Raw genomic sequence first — 17,893 nt, 5'->3', positions numbered from 1 at the left:
GTCGAACCAGTGGTCTGAAAGCCAGGGCCTTCAGGTCCACCCTCCAGCCGGTTCTGGTTCCTGCTCCAACACACCCGTCCAGAACAGCTTAGAGGATGGGGGAGGGGTGAAGCTGCTGCAGCTGAGACCCTGATGGATCACACCTGTGTTGGGGACCAGGTGTGGAGGAGGCCTTCCTGCAGCTGGTGGAGATCTGGAGCCGTCGTTCTGACCCTGAGGAGGGTCTGGTGAGTTTGAGACTTTAGAGTTGATGCAGTTCAGATCCAAGTGTCAGAGGTTCTGACCCGACCCATACAGCAGCAGGTCCCAACAGGGAATGCTGGTTTTCCTGGTTGAAGTTTTTCCTCTTTTTAAGTCTTTCTGTGAACTGTGAGCAGAAGAAGCATCAGATGAACCATAAAAGTCATTTTTTATGTAAACGGACCGAAACGTGAAGCCGGAACGATCAAACCAACGTCTGGACCAGAATGGAGCATCAGAACCGGGTCGGGTCAGTGGGCTGACGGTCTCTACTTTGAGTTTGAACTGATTAATGTTGGATGAGAAGCTTTGTGTGTTTTCAGAAGAGAGGCGTCTCTAAACACGTAGAGCTTTTATTTTGCAGCAGAAAAAACAGGAAGTCAAGTTTTTAATCAGTTCAGCAACGTTAACATAAAACTTTAATTAATGTTTCATTAAATATTAATTAGACTAATATTGACTACGGGAGCCCTGGAGGGTCACTGGTGGTGCTTCAGGAGCTCCGCATGTTTGACTGATACAATCAACAGATTTCCTCTCCTGGTAGGGAGACGGTAAACCGCATCAGGAAGGTCCTGGAGAACCGGACGGGTCGGTTCCGGTCCGGCTCATTCAGCTGTAGTTCCTTAAGAAAACCAGTCGGTGGGGGGGGAACTTCTCCCGACAAAGAGGACACTCGGCCTGCAAACACGGATCACAGCTGTTAGACGTCTCCTCTCACAACGACTCGTTTACTTCCTGTTCAGGTCTTAATGCTGCAGCTCTTTCAAAATAAAAGTCTGCTTTTGGTTTTTAATGTTTTGCTGTGAAACAGCTGCAGGAAGTGTTTAATTTAAATAATTCAAATGAAAACTCAGCTGTCCTGCTGAGAGGATGGATGGATGAAAAGGAGCAAGGTGAATGTGTGAAGTGAACACAGAGGAACCCAGCAGGAGGGTCCTGGTTTCTATCTAGGGAGGAGAAACTTCTAGAATTCTTCTGAAATCAGTCAGGTGTGAGAAGAATCTGACAGTAGCTGCAGAAGCTTCTGATCAGATCTGAGAGTGAAAACCTGCAGATGGAAGCCGGACCTTGGTGTTGCACCACTCTGTGATGCATTCCCAGCAGAAGAGATGTCCACAGGGGGTGGAGGTAGAGTTCCTCCTCGCCTCCAGGCACAAGATGCAGCGAGCAGCTCGTGGGTTGGAGCTCGGTGTGCGCTGAGGGCTGAAAACACAAATCAGCACTTTCACATCAGAACATCGAGCTCTGCGCTGTAATCAGAGAAGGTCCGGGTTCGGTTCTGTACCTGAGCTTCCTGTGGAGCTTCCACTCCTGTCGAGCTCTCTGCCTCCGCCTGAAGTTCTGGAGCTGCAGGCAGACGGAGACGAGCAGCTGGAGGAGGGAGACGGTACCCAGCAGTCTGTAGCTGCTCCGGATGGAGGCGTCTGTGCCACCCGGCCCCATCACACGCAGCTACACACACACACACACACACACACACACACACACACACACACACACACACACACACACACACACACACACACACAAATCTAACGTTATAGAATGAAAACATCTTATTTTGTATTAATTCATAAAATAAACTTAAATTAGGATTTGACATTAAAGACCAACTTTACTTGTATCTATCATACACCTGCACTGGTCTACAGCAGGAGCTAGAAACAAAGCTCTGGCGCCTGTTTCAGGAACTAGAAGTGAGCCACATCTGAGTTGAGCTTCAGACGGCAGGATTTATTACTGACTTGTGTTTTAGGATAAAACCACATTAGATGAACCGTCTCCTTTTCGAGAGGGTCCTTCTAACTTACAATAAGTAAATTTGGAGTCTTACTTCCTGATAGCTAATGCAGGAGATAGGTGTAGGAGACTATTTCCATGTTCAGCCTGCATGAAAACTCAGTGACTTGAGTATAATCAGAAAGAATCAATAAAAAAAATCTTTTTCCTGAGTTTTATTTTGGTGGGGAACTTCCTGCCCTTGACTCACATATCGGATCCCGGCCGCCCGCTTTGACAGCTGATAAAACGAGCTGCTGATGTAGAAGAGCGCTACATGGAGGCGGTGCAGCAGGCCCACGCTCTGCTGGATCACAAACACCGCCGGCTGCCACGCCCTCTTCTGAGGCTCAGTCAGCATGCCCACCGCCTTCTGCACCCCCCTCCTGAGCCACCCCTCCAGGCTCCACCCCCCGGATGCCGCATGATGCCGGCCGATGGCCCTGCGGTGCTCCTGCTCGCCTCCCAGCTCATTCTCCAGGCACACCAGGACTTTGTCGAGGAGGTAGGGGAGGAAGGTGTGGAGGAGGACGAAGAGACCTCGTCTGGTCCGGGACGGGATCCGGCGTCTGGTCGGCTCCACCTGGATGATGTGAACGTACTCCTCACCCAGAGTCTGATAACCTGCAGACAATGGAGATGCTCACATGAAGAAGTTTGATTCTTTGGATCAAGGTCAAGTTCTGGATGTCAGCAAACCACCTGAGAGGGTTGTTAGACCAAAGTAAACGATGTCAGATAGCAGCTCCAGCTCCCTCCTCCAGTCCAGCCATCGCTTAGATCCTGAAGGTAAAAGCAACAGTTACAGGCTTTTATTCTGAAAAGACACCTCGTCTGTTACTAACAACCTGACCCAATGAGCGTTTTTACTGATCACAGGTCGTGCTAGAAGAACTCCTGAATGATGAACAAATCTTTAAAAACGAAGGAAACAAAAACGTTTAACATCCGCCTGGTTCTGGGCTTCCAGCGGCTACAGAACCGGTTCTGGTCCGGGTGTGATGAGGCTTTGTCGTTTGTCCCATTCTCTCTGCAGACAAAACAGAACCGGGTCATCCTCTTCAGTTTGGGTTTTACCTAATTTTCTTTATTGGAGATGGGTCAGGACATCAGCAGGCAGGCCCGTCCGGAACCAGAACCCTTTTCTCTCTCTGACTAGATAATCCTGCCACCACAGAACATGGACCAAGTCCGAACCATCTCAGGATCTACTTTTGGACTTGGCGCCAACACCATCTGGATCATCCTCTCCACTTTGGTCCAAGGAAAACGACACCTCCTGGAATGGATCTGGAATGCAGATCCATCTGATCCAGTTTGGTTCTGGTCCATCCCAGACGGAGTCCTCTGGAGCGGGTCGACACCAGCCTCTGGTTTTGTTGGTGATGGACGGATCTAAAGTGTTTCATCATTTTTTAATCTTAAAAAGAACAAAACTGACTTTATATTTGAACCGAATCTTGATTCCAGATCATTCGGACCTTATCTGCTCCGACAGGAACGGCTGAGTTCGAACTGCACGAAGCTGAGTTTTTGTCCTTTATAAACACAAATTCAGGCTTCAGACTGAATAAAACTGTTTTTGTTGGTTTCCGGGAACGAGGTTGAAGAAACTTCAGCTGTTTTTGAAGTAAAAACTCTGAAAACCGACCCAACCATCCAGTTTACGGAACTTTAGCATCAGCACAAGCTAACCGGCCACACGAACCTGCGAGAGTCTGAAACGCTTCGTTGGACTTGTTCCTCAGCACGGTTCGGTAATATTCATCCTTCTGACTGGACCGGATCAGCTGGGCCTGGTTAGCCGGACTGAGAGGCATTGTGACCAACCGAACCTCAATCCGCAGACGGGATGATGCTCAGCGGTTCCGATCCGTTCACCTCCACCTGCAGCCGGTGGGTTCACACCGGGATGGGCTTCCGGTTCGTTCCAGAACCAACCGGTTTACATTTTCAGACTCAAAAAGCAAAACAAAAACAGAAGAAACGAGTCAAAATCCAACAGAGAAACAAAAACAACAGTAACTATTTCGGTTCCGGTTTCTTTGACTTCGTCTGTGTTTTTACTTTAGTGGTTTGAAAAACCTAAAGATGGACCAGCGCCTCCTGCTGGACAAAGTGTGTAGCAGGAGTTTCTATGTACTAATCATTGACGTGTCAGTATAATAATAATAATAATAGATCAATATTCATTTATTTTATTACAGCTGCAGCAACATAATGATGAGTAATAATTTATTATGATTTAGGGATGCACAATATATCGGTTATCGGCCATAACAGTGGTATTAATATCTGATATCGGTATCAGCCCCAAACATTTCATACAGGTGCATCATTACTATGATTATGTTTTGATATACCATCCGTGGCTTGAAGAAACAAGCCTGCAACATAATTTTAATGTATTTTTATTCATACACATATGTATATGAACTTCCTTTGCCATATTGTGTGTTTTTCACATCGACATATAAAAATATGGACATAGCCCCACTAACATGTTTGACCAAGCAGTTAAATGACAGCATTTCCCCCATTCAACCAACTAAATAAAGTACATAAATATAATTTTACTTGCTGATAAAAAAGGAGCAGAATCTGCTTGGATGGTCTGTTGGTGCCGTCAGTAACCACAGCTTGACCTGTTTGTCCAACTAATCCCATGATCAACACACACACACACACACACACACACACACACACACACACACACACACACACACAACTAAAGTTCAGAGAGTCGAAATGGCTGGACATCTATTAAGCTTGGTTTATGCTTGACGCATTCACTTTCCGCTTGGTGATGCGGCTCGCGGATGGAACGCGCTTCACAACTCGCAGCGTTTATGGTTCGTGCGACTCGTCTCTGCGGTGAGCCAATATTCTCCCAAACTGTAGGGGGCAGCATGGAGCTCTACGGCATGCATCCAACACTACACCATAGTAGAAGTAAAAATTACTGGTTACAACATGGCATTTCAGCATTTTTAACAGCGTTCTCGTCTTTTCCGACAGTGCGAGCTATTTCTCTCCAAGAATTATTAACAACATGTTGATCACGGTGATCTCTGAGAGCTGAATCATACAAATGTCTGTATTTACCAACCTCTGCCATACTAGTTCTTGCCGGTCCGCCATGTTTTTCCGCGTCCGACCGTCCGCGTGGTTAGAAATTTTCCGAGGTGCGCGTCGCGGAAATTCTGGGCCGTGCGGAGGCGCGGTGGAGGGGCGTGGTTGTTAAAATGACGCAAAATGATGCAACTTTTCCACGCGGAGCCGTGCAGACCTTGCGGACGCGTCAAGCATAAACCAACCTTTAGAGGCTGAGGCCTTTCCTCGGAGCTAGCTCTGAAGTCACGTGGCTCTGGTGCTCATTAATTATTCAGAAATGTTAAGCGTTAAATTCCACTCAAACAGAAGAGTTACAGTAAAATTCACCCTCAGAGTCATCATGAATGTAAACTAGATCTATTAAACCTAGAATGGGGGTTTGAACCAGGCTGTAAAGATGTTTATCTCTGCTGTAAAATGGACATTTTTAACATGGGAGTCAATGAGGATCTGCTCACTTCTGCTGCCAGCCCCTAGTGGATGAGCGTGGAACTGCAATTTTAGCCACTTCCTTGTTGGCTTGTAAAAATAAAGACCATAATGACCCCTTGGTTTTACAAATCCACAACATTTTAAATTCATCAGTGCATTCAAAGATAAAAGAAAGACAAATATTTTCATCGATTATCTTCAGGGTTTTCTGTTTGAGATCATTGTAAAAAAAACTACAATAGTCTGTCTACAGTGAAACAAAACACATGCAACATGCATGATGCTGCTCCATATTGTTTTGCTTTCGTTGCTTGTTACACAAGGATATACAGGACCTTCTCAAAAAATTAGCATATTGTGATAAAGTTCATTATTGTCTGTAATGTACTGAGGCAGCTGGCCAGTAGAGGGCGATATGGCGCCGCCCTCCCAGTTTCCCCACTGTTTTTAATTTTTATTTAAAAAAATAAATAAATAAAATTAACAATAATCACATATTCTAAGTTAATTGTGTATTTTGTAACAAAAACAAATCATATATATATATATATATATATATATATATATATCTATATTGGTCTCTGCCGGTCTCTGCCAAGCGGTGGAGGCTGTGTGCTGTTTTTCAACCGCCCAAACAGGACGGGACCAGTCGTCCAATTGCTGACAAGAAAATCAAAGGGTAGGAATGGGAATGTATCCAATCAGCGTCGACGTTGTTTCAGAACGTTTCAGAAGCATGATGGGCGATAGAGCTACCGCCAAGGCTTTCGTTTGTGTTCGGTAGAACTCGGAGAGTCTCCTGACGCAGATGTAATGGACGCCAGTGAGCCTACAACCAGGATACCGGATCTCAGCAGCCACTGAATTCAGTTCGGTCTCTTCTCCAGTATCATCCGTTCGAGAGGAGAACTATGGTGGAAAAACTTAATGTCAAAGAGCTTGGACCAGATCAGCCCGACGTAAAGAGAAGCCAGCAGGAGAAGGAGAAGGGTAAACTGTACACACGACGCTTCTCCCAAAATTGGTGCACCAGGAAGCAGTGGCTAGCTGGATCCAATCATGCTAATGCGTTATTTAGCTTTCTGTGTTTGTTATTCAAAACGGCTGGGATCCACAGAAGGTGGATGTGGAACTTGTGTCTCATTGGGGACTCCATTCATTCTCTGACTGAGGAATGCAGCGCATCAGTGCAGCAGCCAACAAAGAAACGGAGGACGTTTGGACAGGGAGAACAGCAGCTGGGTGCAGAGGTAAGCTGTACATTACATTTCTGTAAACAAGACAATCAGAATCAGAAATCCTTGGTTGTCCCACAAACCGGGACATTTGTTTAATAACATGTTTAATGTGCAATAACTGTAAAAACTAATTTCAACACACATACCTATTATACATATTTAATCATGTAAATGTGTATTTCATGTAAATTTGTACATACATCAATCTGATTCCATTTTACTTGTTACACTTCTGCTGCAGCAAACACATTTCCCAGCTTTTGGGACAATAAAACATTTCTGATTCTCAATGAGATGTTTTTACCTCAAATGTAAAAACATCTGATTGAGAATCAGAAATGTTTTATTGTCCCCAAAAGCTGGGAAATATGACATTTGTAAGAGGATACTGATGACATTATTTCCTATGAAAGTGTTTCCACTTTCCATAAGTCCTAACAGTGTACATTTCTGGCATTTTGTCTAAGTAGTGTTTACTACCATTACTGTAACAGTGACCTGCTCATAATTTTTGGTGTTCACTCAAATGTTGAAATTAAACTAAATGTTTTAGTTGCCTCTTGCATTGCCTATTTACCATTTATGGTCATGTTATTTTATGTGCAATTTAATGCAGTATTTTTCAACCGTGGTCTGCAAGGCAGCGTGCCAATAGTCAGACACACCTGGATTAATCAGTTTGTCCAATAATGTAAGACAGGAAATAAAAGAGCTGTGCTTAATTCAGGAAATAGTGGAGTTGTGCACAAAGCTCAGAAAGCACAAGTTTGGTTAAAAAAAATAGCACAGCCCCACCAAAAATATTTTTCACCAGCCGCCACTGGTACTGATAAACATTAGACTTTCATATATTTTAGATTCATTACACACAACTGAAGTAGTTCAAGCCTTTTATTGTTTCTAATATTGATGATTTTGGCATACAGCTCATGAAAACCCAAAATTTCTGTCTAAAAAAAATTAGCATATCATGAAAAGGTTCTCTAAACGAGCTATTAACCTAATCTTCTGAATCAGCTAATTAACTCTAAACACCTGCAAAAGATTCCTGAGGCTTTAAAAACTCCCAGCCTGGTTCATTACTCAAAACCGCAATCATGGGTAAGACTGCCGACCTGACTGCTGTCCACAAGGCCATCATTGACACCCTCAAGCAAGAGGGTAAGACACAGAAAGACAGAGTGCTGTATCAAGGCACCTTAGTGGGACATCACAGGTGTGTGCAGGAAATGGGCTACAGGTGCCGCATTCCCCAGGTCAAGCCACTTTTGAACCAGAAACAGCGGCAGAAGCGCCTGACCTGACCTGGGCTACAGAGAAGCAGCACTGGACTGTTGCTCAGTGGTCCAAAGTACTTTTTTTGGATGAAAGCAAGTTTTGCACGTCATTCAGAAATCAAGGTGCCAGAGTCTGGAGGAAGACTGGGCAGAGGGAAATGCCAACATGCCTGAAGTCCAGTGTCAAGTACCCACAGTCAGTGATGGTCTGGGGTGCCATGCCAGCTGCTTGTGTTGGTCCACTGTGTTTGATCAAGGGCAGGGTCCATGCAGCTAGCTATCAGGAGATGTTGGAGCACTTAATGCTTCCATCTGCTGAAAAGCTTCATGGAGATGAAGATTTCATTTTTCAGCACGACCTGGCTTTGCTCTTTTTGGGACCTTTGTTGTTTAGGGACTTTGTGTCTCGTTGGGTTTATTTCACAAGCGTCCTCCAGCGTTCCTCCTGCTTCGACATGAAAACACCGGAGCGCTTTTCACCGCCTCATGTCTGAATAACATCCAGGTCTGACAGCATCAACGCTTACAACCGCATCCACAGCCTCTCCTGGAGTCGATCTGAAAACAACAACAAACAACAACGTTCATTTTTCACAGAAAGTAGGAGTTTGTTATTCAAACTGTAAACCTGCAGAAGTACGGCGTGCGTGTGATTAGTCAGTATCTCACCTGCAGCAGATGGAGTCTTCAGGGAGAACGTTTCATAAATGAGTCGAATCTGAGCAGGAACCATTGAAAACATCTCAACCTCCTGAAGACTGCAGGTTTAACACGAGCTCCCTCCCTCGTCATCACGCGACGCTCGGCCAGGCTGCCTCAGCACCAACGCTCCGGGTCCGGGACCTCCATCTCCTCGGGTTCTGACGCGCAGGGAAGGAGAAGGAGCGTTGAAACTGCAAATAAAATGTTCTACGATCCTCAGCCGCTGATCTAGTTGTACCTTTTTAATACATTTAACGTATTTTCTCCTGCTTCTCTGAATAAATGCTGTGAGTTTATCATCTGGGCTGTTTAACCGAGCGCCTTCATTTGTGTTTAACAACAGAAAGTCTCGATCCACCGAAGCATCTTTGGGTTTCAGAAGGAGAAACTGTTGTATCGAGCATTAATCCCGTCGTCCAGCTTCCCGTTCCCTTCGCCTAACGTGCCCAGCAGCGACCCTGGAACATGTATTCATGTGTTCCTGCTCAGCTGGGCCGGGGAGGCTGCTGAACCGGTTCCTTTTGTTCCCTGAGAGCTGCTCCCTGAGCCGGGCGCACCAGAGCTGCCTTCCCATCGTGAACCCAGTCCTCTCCGGTTACCGCCACTTTCCTGAGTCCGGGGAGCACCGGCCCCTTCCGCCCCTCTCACCAGGAAGCTGAACTTTGCCCTCCCTCTGCGGGGAGGAGCCGAGGAGCCTCCTTCACTCCTCCTCTGCACTTGGCAGCTCGCTGTGGTTGCTGCAGAGGGAAGGCGGAAGGTGTGGGACACGTTTGTGTGAACACACCAAGTTCACCGTGGACGTTACAGGTAAGGGACAAACCTGGATCTGCACGCTCCTCGGGTTCATTAAGATGAAGATCTCAGCAGCTGAACATGAGCCAGAAGGGTCAGAGTTCAGAACCTGCTGTGGATCTAACAGCCAATCATAAACCTGCAGCTCGTTCAGGTGAGATTGTAAAGGTGCCTTTATCCCAGCGGGCGGATGCAGCCACAGAGCCATGGTCGCGTGTTTCTGTGACACTTTTGTTCTCTCAGCCTGATGAGGAACTTTAGTTGGGAGGTGAGGTAAATCCTCCGGGAGCCATCGGTGGGACACAAACGGATGAGATGAAGGGAGGAAGACCGACGTTCCTGTCAGCGGTCCCGAAGGTAAACTTGTCTCTGGTTTGCTGGAGCGAATGAAGCGAGAGACGGCTGAAGGACGTTGGATGTGTGTGCAGCTGCAGATGGTGGAGGTCCAGGTGAAGCTTGTTTGAGGAGAGAAGAAGGCCAACCAGATGAGGCTTCAGCTACGTTTACTCAAACCCTGGAGATTTCATCGATTTGTCTTTTGGGAAATGACCAAATATGGGCTTTAGCTCTTCCTGTAGTTTTGGGAAAACCCAAACAAACATTTGGCTCCATCCGGAGCTGCTGCTGTGAGTTCATTAGGCTGAGACAGGTGATGTAGCCCCGCCCCCTCTGGAGCACGCGCTACAGCTCAGGTAGAAACATCACTCAGACTGTAAACGGGTCACAGGAAGTCGGACTGAACCGGAGTTCTGATCTCTTTGGTGGTTTTTACACTAAGTTTGGATTTGGATCTGTGTGATGATGTCATGCATCTGACTTCTGAGCAGTGCTTGTGTCTAATGGTTGCCATGTGACCCTAACGAACCCCTGGGGGTTACCATGGTGACTAATGACCCACCAGCAGCAGCTTCAACATTTCTGCTGATTCTTTTATTACAGATTATAGATCAGTTCAGGATTATTACTAAAGTCGATCCTGAACACCCGTTAGGGTCTAAAGTAGTTGGGATGTATTTAAGCCGGGGTTTCCATGGCATTCTTCAGAGATGTTTGAGTAAATCGGCATTTTTAAGGCAAAGTTCCTCTGTTAGTGTATGTATAATCCAGCCTGTGGCAGCTCTGTCTTCGGGGTCAGAGGTCAGGGGTCAGGGATGGATATGACCTCCACTGTGTGTGGAGGTGGCGGGCTGTTCACAGGAGGACTTCCGGAAGGAGACCTGCAGTCAGATTCACAGAAAACAACATTCACAAAAACAACTGGAAGGAAGAGGAGGGACTGAGACAACACCTGGATGGGAAAGGTCTCCGCGGTGACCGCAGACAACATCTGCTTTCCACGTGACCTCAGAGCCGACTCACCTCCGGGTCCAAAGGCTGAGCTTCAACCTGAACTTTGGCAGACCTGACGAGGATTTGCGTTTTATTGCTGTTTTATTTGGACTCCAGTAGAACATTCAGACGGTTTAAAGGCTTCGTGAAGACCTGAGGGGGTTGTTGTTTCAACAACAGTGAGAGTTTACCGAGGTCTACACCTGAGCTGAGAGGGTTACGGCTCTGAGGATCGCCCCTCCACCTCTTTGTGTGCTCGAGTGTCGCTGCAGAACGAGGAAGTCAGGATGTGTTCAAGTGCATTTCTCACATCCTGAGTACTTGTTCCATTAGGCCCCTGATTTCCTCACCTGGGGACAGGTGAGTCATACATCACACACGCTGACAGGACCTGCATTCTCCCTAAATCTCTTCTAGCCTCTGGCTGAATGTAAGTAGTCTGTTTAAAAGCTCTGAGGCAGGAGCGGACCTGTCCCCGTCTCTCTGACAGACGGGGTGAAGGCGGGGAGTCATGTGACTTTTATGAGGCTGTGAGGTAAAACGAGCAGGATTGTGTTTGCTGATGAGATCTCCACTCGTCATGAGGCTGAATAACAACACAGCAGAAGGGTTTGGGTCTCGTCTCGAGGCTTCAGCTCAGGTGTAGACCCCCCCCCCCCCCGCCACACACACACACACACACACGCACACACACACACGCACACGCACACACACGTTTGGTCTTTATTGCCGGGTTGGAATTCCCCAAAAGCTTGTTTATGTTTATCCATTTAGCAGACGCTTTTATCCAAAGCGATAACCTGTAGGGCATGTTGTGATCTGTGGGGGAAACCGGAGAACCCGGAGGAAACCCACGCATGCATGGGGAGAACACGCAACTCCACGCAGAAAGGCCGCAGCCGAGTTTCGAACCTGCGACCTTCGTGCTGCGAGGCAACAGTGCTAACCACTGCGCCACCATGCAGCCCGAGTCAGGAGCTGTCCGGATCGAGTCAGGATCTGTAAAATTAACGTCTTTAGCTTGTTCTGAGCTGCTTTCCATCAAACCGCCTAACGTTCAGACACGTCGTGTTGCTTCATGGCCTGAGGTGTGACACAACTTTACTCTAATCCAGAACACAGAAATAATTCTGCGTCTGCTAGCTCATTAAGACGCCGCAGTGCCACCACCCAGCTGGTTTACAGCCAATAATCTCGTCTTAAACCAAACGTGTGTGAGGAGTGGAGAAACCGCGGCAGCGCTGATGGAAGTCCCAGCAGGTTCAGACTCGACCGAACCATTCACACTCAGACACCGAGCCAAAACGTGACTTCATGTATCTGAACCATCTGAACACATCAGACAGGATTATCCTCTCTCTGTATCCCAGACATTCCCCGACCTTCTCAGAGCTGCAGGTTACTCGCTTCCTTCCGAACGATTTCCTGTTCTTCATCACGTCCTGCTGATGGGCAGGCCTCATGACGGTTTCTGATGCACGGGTGTTGACCCCGCTGACAGGAAATCATATTTGACTCGGAAATGAGGAAAACGGATTTTGATTCTCGGATTTCTGCAGGCAGCAACGGTAGAATGACAGGAAGTGTTTCTTCTTTGTTTATGAAAGCAAGTTTTACAGGAAACTCCCGTCACCCAGAGCTAAAGACGAATATTCATATCTAAACAGCCTAATTTCTGAAATGTCCGGAATTGCAAAAGTCACAAACCAAACTCCCCAGACGAGTGCTTTTATGACTTGTTTTAACAGGATGTTTTACAGTTCTGCAGAAAGACTGCAAAGCATGATGGGAAAAACCTGTGTCCACGAGAAGCCTTAAAGGGATATTTCAGACATTTCTAAGTTATTTATCTCCAGGTGATGCTACCTTGGTGAATTATAGGCAGCACTGCTCTAGATAAACAAACTATTAGTAATTAATAATGAAACATTTTCTAAAATCGGAGTTTTAACAATGTTTGTTTGTCAGAGTAAGTTGGCTCTGGCGGCCATTTTGACCTGAGTTAGCTCCAGCAGTTGATCGATTATAAATGTTCAGCTAACTTTCTGAGATTTCCACGAAGCCCTCTGAGGAGAAGCATCAGGATTAGTACCTTCATCCAGCCCTGTACATGTCTGCTGCCCCCTGGTGGAGGGGCTACGAGTGATGCAGGACAGCTTTGTTTAGCTAGTATTGTTCTAGTTTTATAGAATTACATAATAAAGTTAAAACAGTGGATTTAATCATGTTAGACAGTTAGAAAAATTTAGGTTTCTTGTTTTTTTTTCTTTTTCTCCTTCTGGGCTCAAAGACCTGAAATCCATTCAGAACCAGAACAGCATAAAACGTAACAAACAATAAAATCATGTTAAAAACGGCAGGAAACACAAAGTAAACATGGTCTTCCTAGTTTATCTTGTAAAGTTATTGTTGTTATGAAGAGTTTCACTGGTCCTGTTCTCTACCCCCCGACTGGCTCAGATGGAGGCCAGCAGGACTGACGCTCATCTTTCCATTCTCTATTATTTCTCCTGTTTCTGTGAATCTGGATGAGATCATGTTGGTCAGGGATGCTGAGTGTTGGTGTGCTGCTCTCGGTGACTCGTTGCTGCTGAAGGCGTCAACCTGCATCTGCAGCTGTGAGTGTCGGTGTGGCCTGACGGGAAGAACAGCTCCGTCTGTGGAGGAGCTGTTCTTCAGCTGGGTGTTGGTTTTCAGCAGCTTTCAGCTTGGTCAGAGGGGATTTAGCAACGCTGAAACCAAGCACCGTACCTGGATAAAAGGCTGAGACAAAAGCTGCCTGCAGGGATGTTGCTGCTGATCTGAGAGGATTTACTCAACAGAGCGAAACCAGCAGGGAAATAACCCTTCATCAGCACTGAGAGTGTTTCTCCTGGCTGTGCTGCACATTGAAATAAACTAATGTGATGTCAGGTTACGTTAAAGCCCTGACCCAGCAGCGTTTAGTCTCATTTTAATTCCAATCTGTTCAGAGAACTGTGGTGAATAAACTCAGATTATCTGGTTTACAGATGATACTCGATGGCAAGGCTAATGCAACAACACTAATAAAATACCAATCCTTAGGTTTCAAAACGATAAACAATAATGCAAACTAGGCAACATCAGCAACATCTGTATACCGGCCGGAGTTAGTCGTTTGAACATATCTCCATCAGTACGGTCAGTAAAACGTAACTTTTACTTCTATAGCCGCTGTTTGTGTTGTGGTGGTGTGGCTGGGTGGTCATGTGACATGTGATAGTGATGCAGTGCAGGTTTTGGGGAGGAAGCCATGTAAGTGGTGTGGGTGGTTTTCATGGTGAAGTGTAGAGAAATATAAGTAATACATGTAATATTGGTAAATATCATTATCAGACAAAATAGCAATATGTCAGATGTCGATATCGGCCCAAATTCTTATGTCGAAACTTATTTATAGAATGACAATAGAATGACAATTCTATGCTATTCTATCTACGAATTTTACACAAATTACTAAAGTAACTTCTGAGACAATAGTAAAGCTGTTGTGTTGCTAGCTGTCTGTAGCTAACCTTTAGCTTGCTGCCTGTAGCTAACATGTAGCTAGCTGTCTGCAGCTACCCTTTAGCTATCTGTCTGTAGCTAACCTTTAGTGAGCTGCCTGTAGCTAACATGTAGCTAGCTGTCTGCAGCTAACATTCAGAAAACAGTTGTGCTACTGCTACATGTTAGCTAAAAACTGCTAGCTACTAGTTAGCTACACGTCAAGCTAGCTGAGTGTTAGCTACAGACAGCTCGCTAAATGTTACCTACAGACAGCTCTCTACATATTAGATGCAGACAGATAGCTAAAGGTTAGCTGCAGACAGCTAGCTACATGTTAGCTACAGACAGCTAGCTAAAGGTTAGCTACAGACAGCTCGCTAAAGATAAGCTATGGACAGCTCTCTGAATCATTCATCAAAAATGCTCAAATTGAGGAGTAAACCAAAGTTTTGACCAAACATAAAGCAAATTTAGCAAAGTGTTAATATTCAGACTTTTGAGCTGTCCTGACACACACACACACACACACACACACACACACACACACACACACACACACACACACACACACACACACACACACACACACACATTTCAGAATCTGACAGAATCATATTTTAGCTCCAACACGGTGATTCCTCGACAGCCTTGAGCTGAATTGAGGTAACGTGTTTCTAACAGAGTACAACATTTTTCATCGTATTGTTGCTTAAAGCATTTAAACCCGTTGGCACAGTCTGCTGTACTTCACATATGTGATTACACGATGAAGCTTCAGGGATAAAGTCTCGTTACTCCTTTGAGGGGCACGTTTTTGAAGCTGGTTGCACACTCGGAACGTCCTGAATGGATTTCATTGTGTGCGGATGCGTTGTGTGGTTGGAGCTGTCGGGAGGGGAATTTGGGAGGAACCATCCTGGAACATCAGCCTCAACTGTCACAACTCTGGATGAGAAAATATCAAACAAACCCTGGAGAACAAATCAGTGACATCACTGCTAACACATGCTACCTGCCCTGTGCTTCTGTAGGGGAGTGCACCTTCATCTGAGCGCAGTGTGTGTGTGTGTGTGTGTGTGTGTGTGTGTGTGTGCGTGCGTGTGTGTGTGTGTGTGTGTGTGTCTGAACATGCCTCTCACTCCCTCCTCCTAAGACAACAGTGAGTCTGAGCTACAAGCTGAAACAGACTCTGACACCGTCTGACTCACCTCCTCCTGGCGGCTCCATGACTTCATCGGCTCTTATCTCTCGACAGCTTGTCTTGGACTGAAGCCTGTTTCATCAGAAGGACAACATGCTAACACAGTTTCGATTCCCGCTCATGTCAAACAGATGTAAACCCATCTGGTGGTCACGTCACAGCTGGAGGTGTCTGAGCTTGTGTCCAGCAGGTGACCCACTTTTCATGTTCCGTCCTTAGAAGCTCTGTCCCATCCAACAGCCTTCACCCTTCCTGCTAAACACACAGATCTGCTCTCGCCAGGAAAACTTCCTGGGAATAACAACTTCAGGAGGCCAGCATCTTCTTCCGGGTGTTGATGCAGTTCTAACGAGCTGAAGATAGAATCAATCAGCTGATGTTCAGCATGTTTCTGACAAACAACGTGTGTGCCTAAAGCATCATCGTCTTGTTGTGCAGTAGTGTGGTCTACACAAGGGGTTAAATATGACACAAGCAATCATTTATGAAGTTACACTCACTCACTCACTCACTCACTCACTCACTCACTCACTCACTCACTCAACAACCCCTGTGAGGGTGGGATGATGCTGGTAAATATTTTCTGTTTTAAACTGAATTCAATAATTTTAATGAAGAGTTGCTGATTAGCCTGTCACAGCTAGCCGGTTCAGCGCTAGCGAGGGTGCTGGAGGTGGAGGAGGTGGAGGAGGTGGTGGTGCTGGAGGTGGAGGAGGTGCTGGAGGTGGAGGAGGTGGTGGTGCTGGAGGTGGAGGAGGTGCTGGAGGTGGAGGAGGTGGAGGAGGTGGTGGTGCTGGAGGTGGAGGAGGTGGAGGAGGTGGTGGTGCTGGAGGTGGAGGAGGTGGAGGAGGTGGAGGAGGTGGTGGTGCTGGAGGTGGAGGAGGTGCTGGAGGTGGAGGAGGTGGAGGAGGTGCTGGAGGTGGAGGAGGTGGAGGAGGTGGAGGAGGTGGTGGTGACTGATCATGACGGTGAAACGTTTCATCACCTGAGTCCAGGTGTGTGGGGGACTCTAATGGGAAACATGTCCAAGCATGCAGCTGATGGACGGCCTTCCTGAGACGATTCCCAACACGTTCCCCAATTCTCGTTACACACACACACACACACACTCTCACACACTCTCACACACACACACACACACACACACACACACACACACACACACACACACACACACACACACACACTGAAGGACATCCCATCAGGTTGGACTTTTCCCTATTGAACATTTAAATGAGTGACGGAGCCGACAGGAGGGAATTCTTCCTGGTCATATTTGATATTTCTGATGAGGGCTGGAGGTTTGGGGTCATCGGGGTCATCGGGGCTGAGAGGCTTCAGCTGTAATTCTTGTTTCTGTGTGTGTTCTGCTCTGCAGGAGAAGCTCGACCTTCCCGCGTTCAGCGTTCATGTTCAGGACCAAGAGGACCTCTGACAGACAACCTCCATCCGTTTAGTGAGACCCCCCCCCCATGTGGAATATTTACTCTGGGATTGTCTGATGAACCTAAAACATCTAAAGCTGAACAGAAAACAGCAACTTTAGCCTCAAATTGAAAGGAATATTCTGGATCTTGTCCGGCTTCATGAGTCATCTACACCACGGTCCTCCCAGCGTGTGACGTCAGCAGCTAGACCTGCCAGCAGCATCCATGGAGTCCGTGGCGGCGAGGATAGCCATGGTGACGGACTCGCCAAACCCTTCGCTGAGGTCCAGGACCACCGTGACCACAGACGAGGACTCTTTCGTGAGCGCCGTCAGCCTTCCCTGCAGCCACTTCCTGTCGGCCAACATCATCGCTGTGGGTGAGTGTTTCCCTGGCAACTGGTTAGATGGGATGATGACGTGTGATGGCGTGTGATGGCGTGTGATGACGTGTGATGACGTGTGATGGCGTGTGATGGCGTGTGATGGCGTGGGGGTCTGGTATCTGCTGCGTTGGACCACCAGTGTTTTACGTGTAACACAAACCTTTTCGGAAAACATTCCAGCTTGTCCTCCTCTTTCGTTGGTGATTTTATTTCCTGAACAGGAACCAGATCAGTGCAGCAGATTTGACCCCTGACCTTTCTTACCAGCTCTCTGTGGTTCAGTTACTGGACAATAGGGGTCACTGTTGAGAAGATGACCCCAGTCGGTGGGTAGGAAAGGCACAAGAAGAAGGGTTGTGAGCAGGAAGTGTTTTTTTTAGTGAAATCTTTTGTGGGCGTGGCTCTGTTGCTCATGGTAACGGCAGCTGGTCCACACGGGCCGGGGGACGATTCGAAAGGCTTTA

The 17,893-nt window shown here is 46.8% G+C and overlaps 2 protein-coding genes and 1 long non-coding RNA gene across 5 annotated transcripts in view; 1 reads left to right on the top strand and 2 right to left on the bottom strand.

The window, feature by feature from the left end:
- Positions 1-577: 577 nt before the first annotated feature.
- Positions 578-4,083, bottom strand: pex10 (peroxisomal biogenesis factor 10). The gene is made up of 6 exons (XM_054746414.2): positions 3,731-4,083; positions 2,725-2,805; positions 2,234-2,646; positions 1,529-1,695; positions 1,311-1,446; positions 578-921 (listed from the first exon to the last, which is right to left on the bottom strand). The coding sequence occupies exons 1-6, from the start codon at positions 3,840-3,842 to the stop codon at positions 853-855; spliced, it is 978 nt and encodes a 325-aa protein (XP_054602389.2). The 5' UTR covers positions 3,843-4,083; the 3' UTR covers positions 578-852.
- Positions 4,084-8,497: 4,414 nt separating this feature from the next.
- On the bottom strand, positions 8,498-9,440 carry LOC139063325 (uncharacterized). The gene is made up of 2 exons (XR_011516691.1): positions 8,753-9,440; positions 8,498-8,641 (listed from the first exon to the last, which is right to left on the bottom strand). It is a non-coding gene; the product is annotated as an uncharacterized lncRNA (long non-coding RNA).
- A 60-nt stretch (positions 9,441-9,500) lies between these two features.
- plch2a (phospholipase C, eta 2a) overlaps positions 9,501-17,893 on the top strand; it is a 138,572-nt gene continuing 130,179 nt past the window's right edge. Inside the window, exons 1-2 of one of the 3 annotated variants that reach the window (XM_070544919.1) lie at positions 9,501-9,592; positions 16,996-17,423. In XM_070544919.1, the coding sequence (XP_070401020.1) occupies positions 17,270-17,423 (154 nt within the window). In that variant the 5' untranslated portion in view covers positions 9,501-9,592; positions 16,996-17,269. Of the gene's footprint in view, positions 9,593-9,621; positions 9,935-10,506; positions 11,267-16,995; positions 17,424-17,893 lie in introns of those variants that run through there. The other 2 variants (XM_070544921.1, XM_070544920.1) reach the window with 2 other exon arrangements.

Source organism: Nothobranchius furzeri, chromosome 15 (assembly GCF_043380555.1).
Source record: "Nothobranchius furzeri strain GRZ-AD chromosome 15, NfurGRZ-RIMD1, whole genome shotgun sequence".
Lineage (NCBI taxonomy): Eukaryota > Metazoa > Chordata > Actinopteri > Cyprinodontiformes > Nothobranchiidae > Nothobranchius > Nothobranchius furzeri.
This window is presented reverse-complemented; position numbering and strand designations above follow the sequence as displayed.

Excerpts from the sequence above, each read along its gene's own strand:
- pex10 (XM_054746414.2), bottom strand. The coding sequence starts at position 3,842 with ATGCCTCTCAGTCCGGCTAACCAGGCCCAGCTGATCCGGTCCAGTCAG. Across the intron at positions 2,806-3,730 it reads AGCGTTTCAGACTCTCGCAG|GATCTAAGCGATGGCTGGAC; the intron begins GTTCGTGTGGCC and ends TTTTACCTTCAG. Across the intron at positions 1,447-1,528 it reads AAGCTCCACAGGAAGCTCAG|CCCTCAGCGCACACCGAGCT; the intron begins GTACAGAACCGA and ends TTGTGTTTTCAG.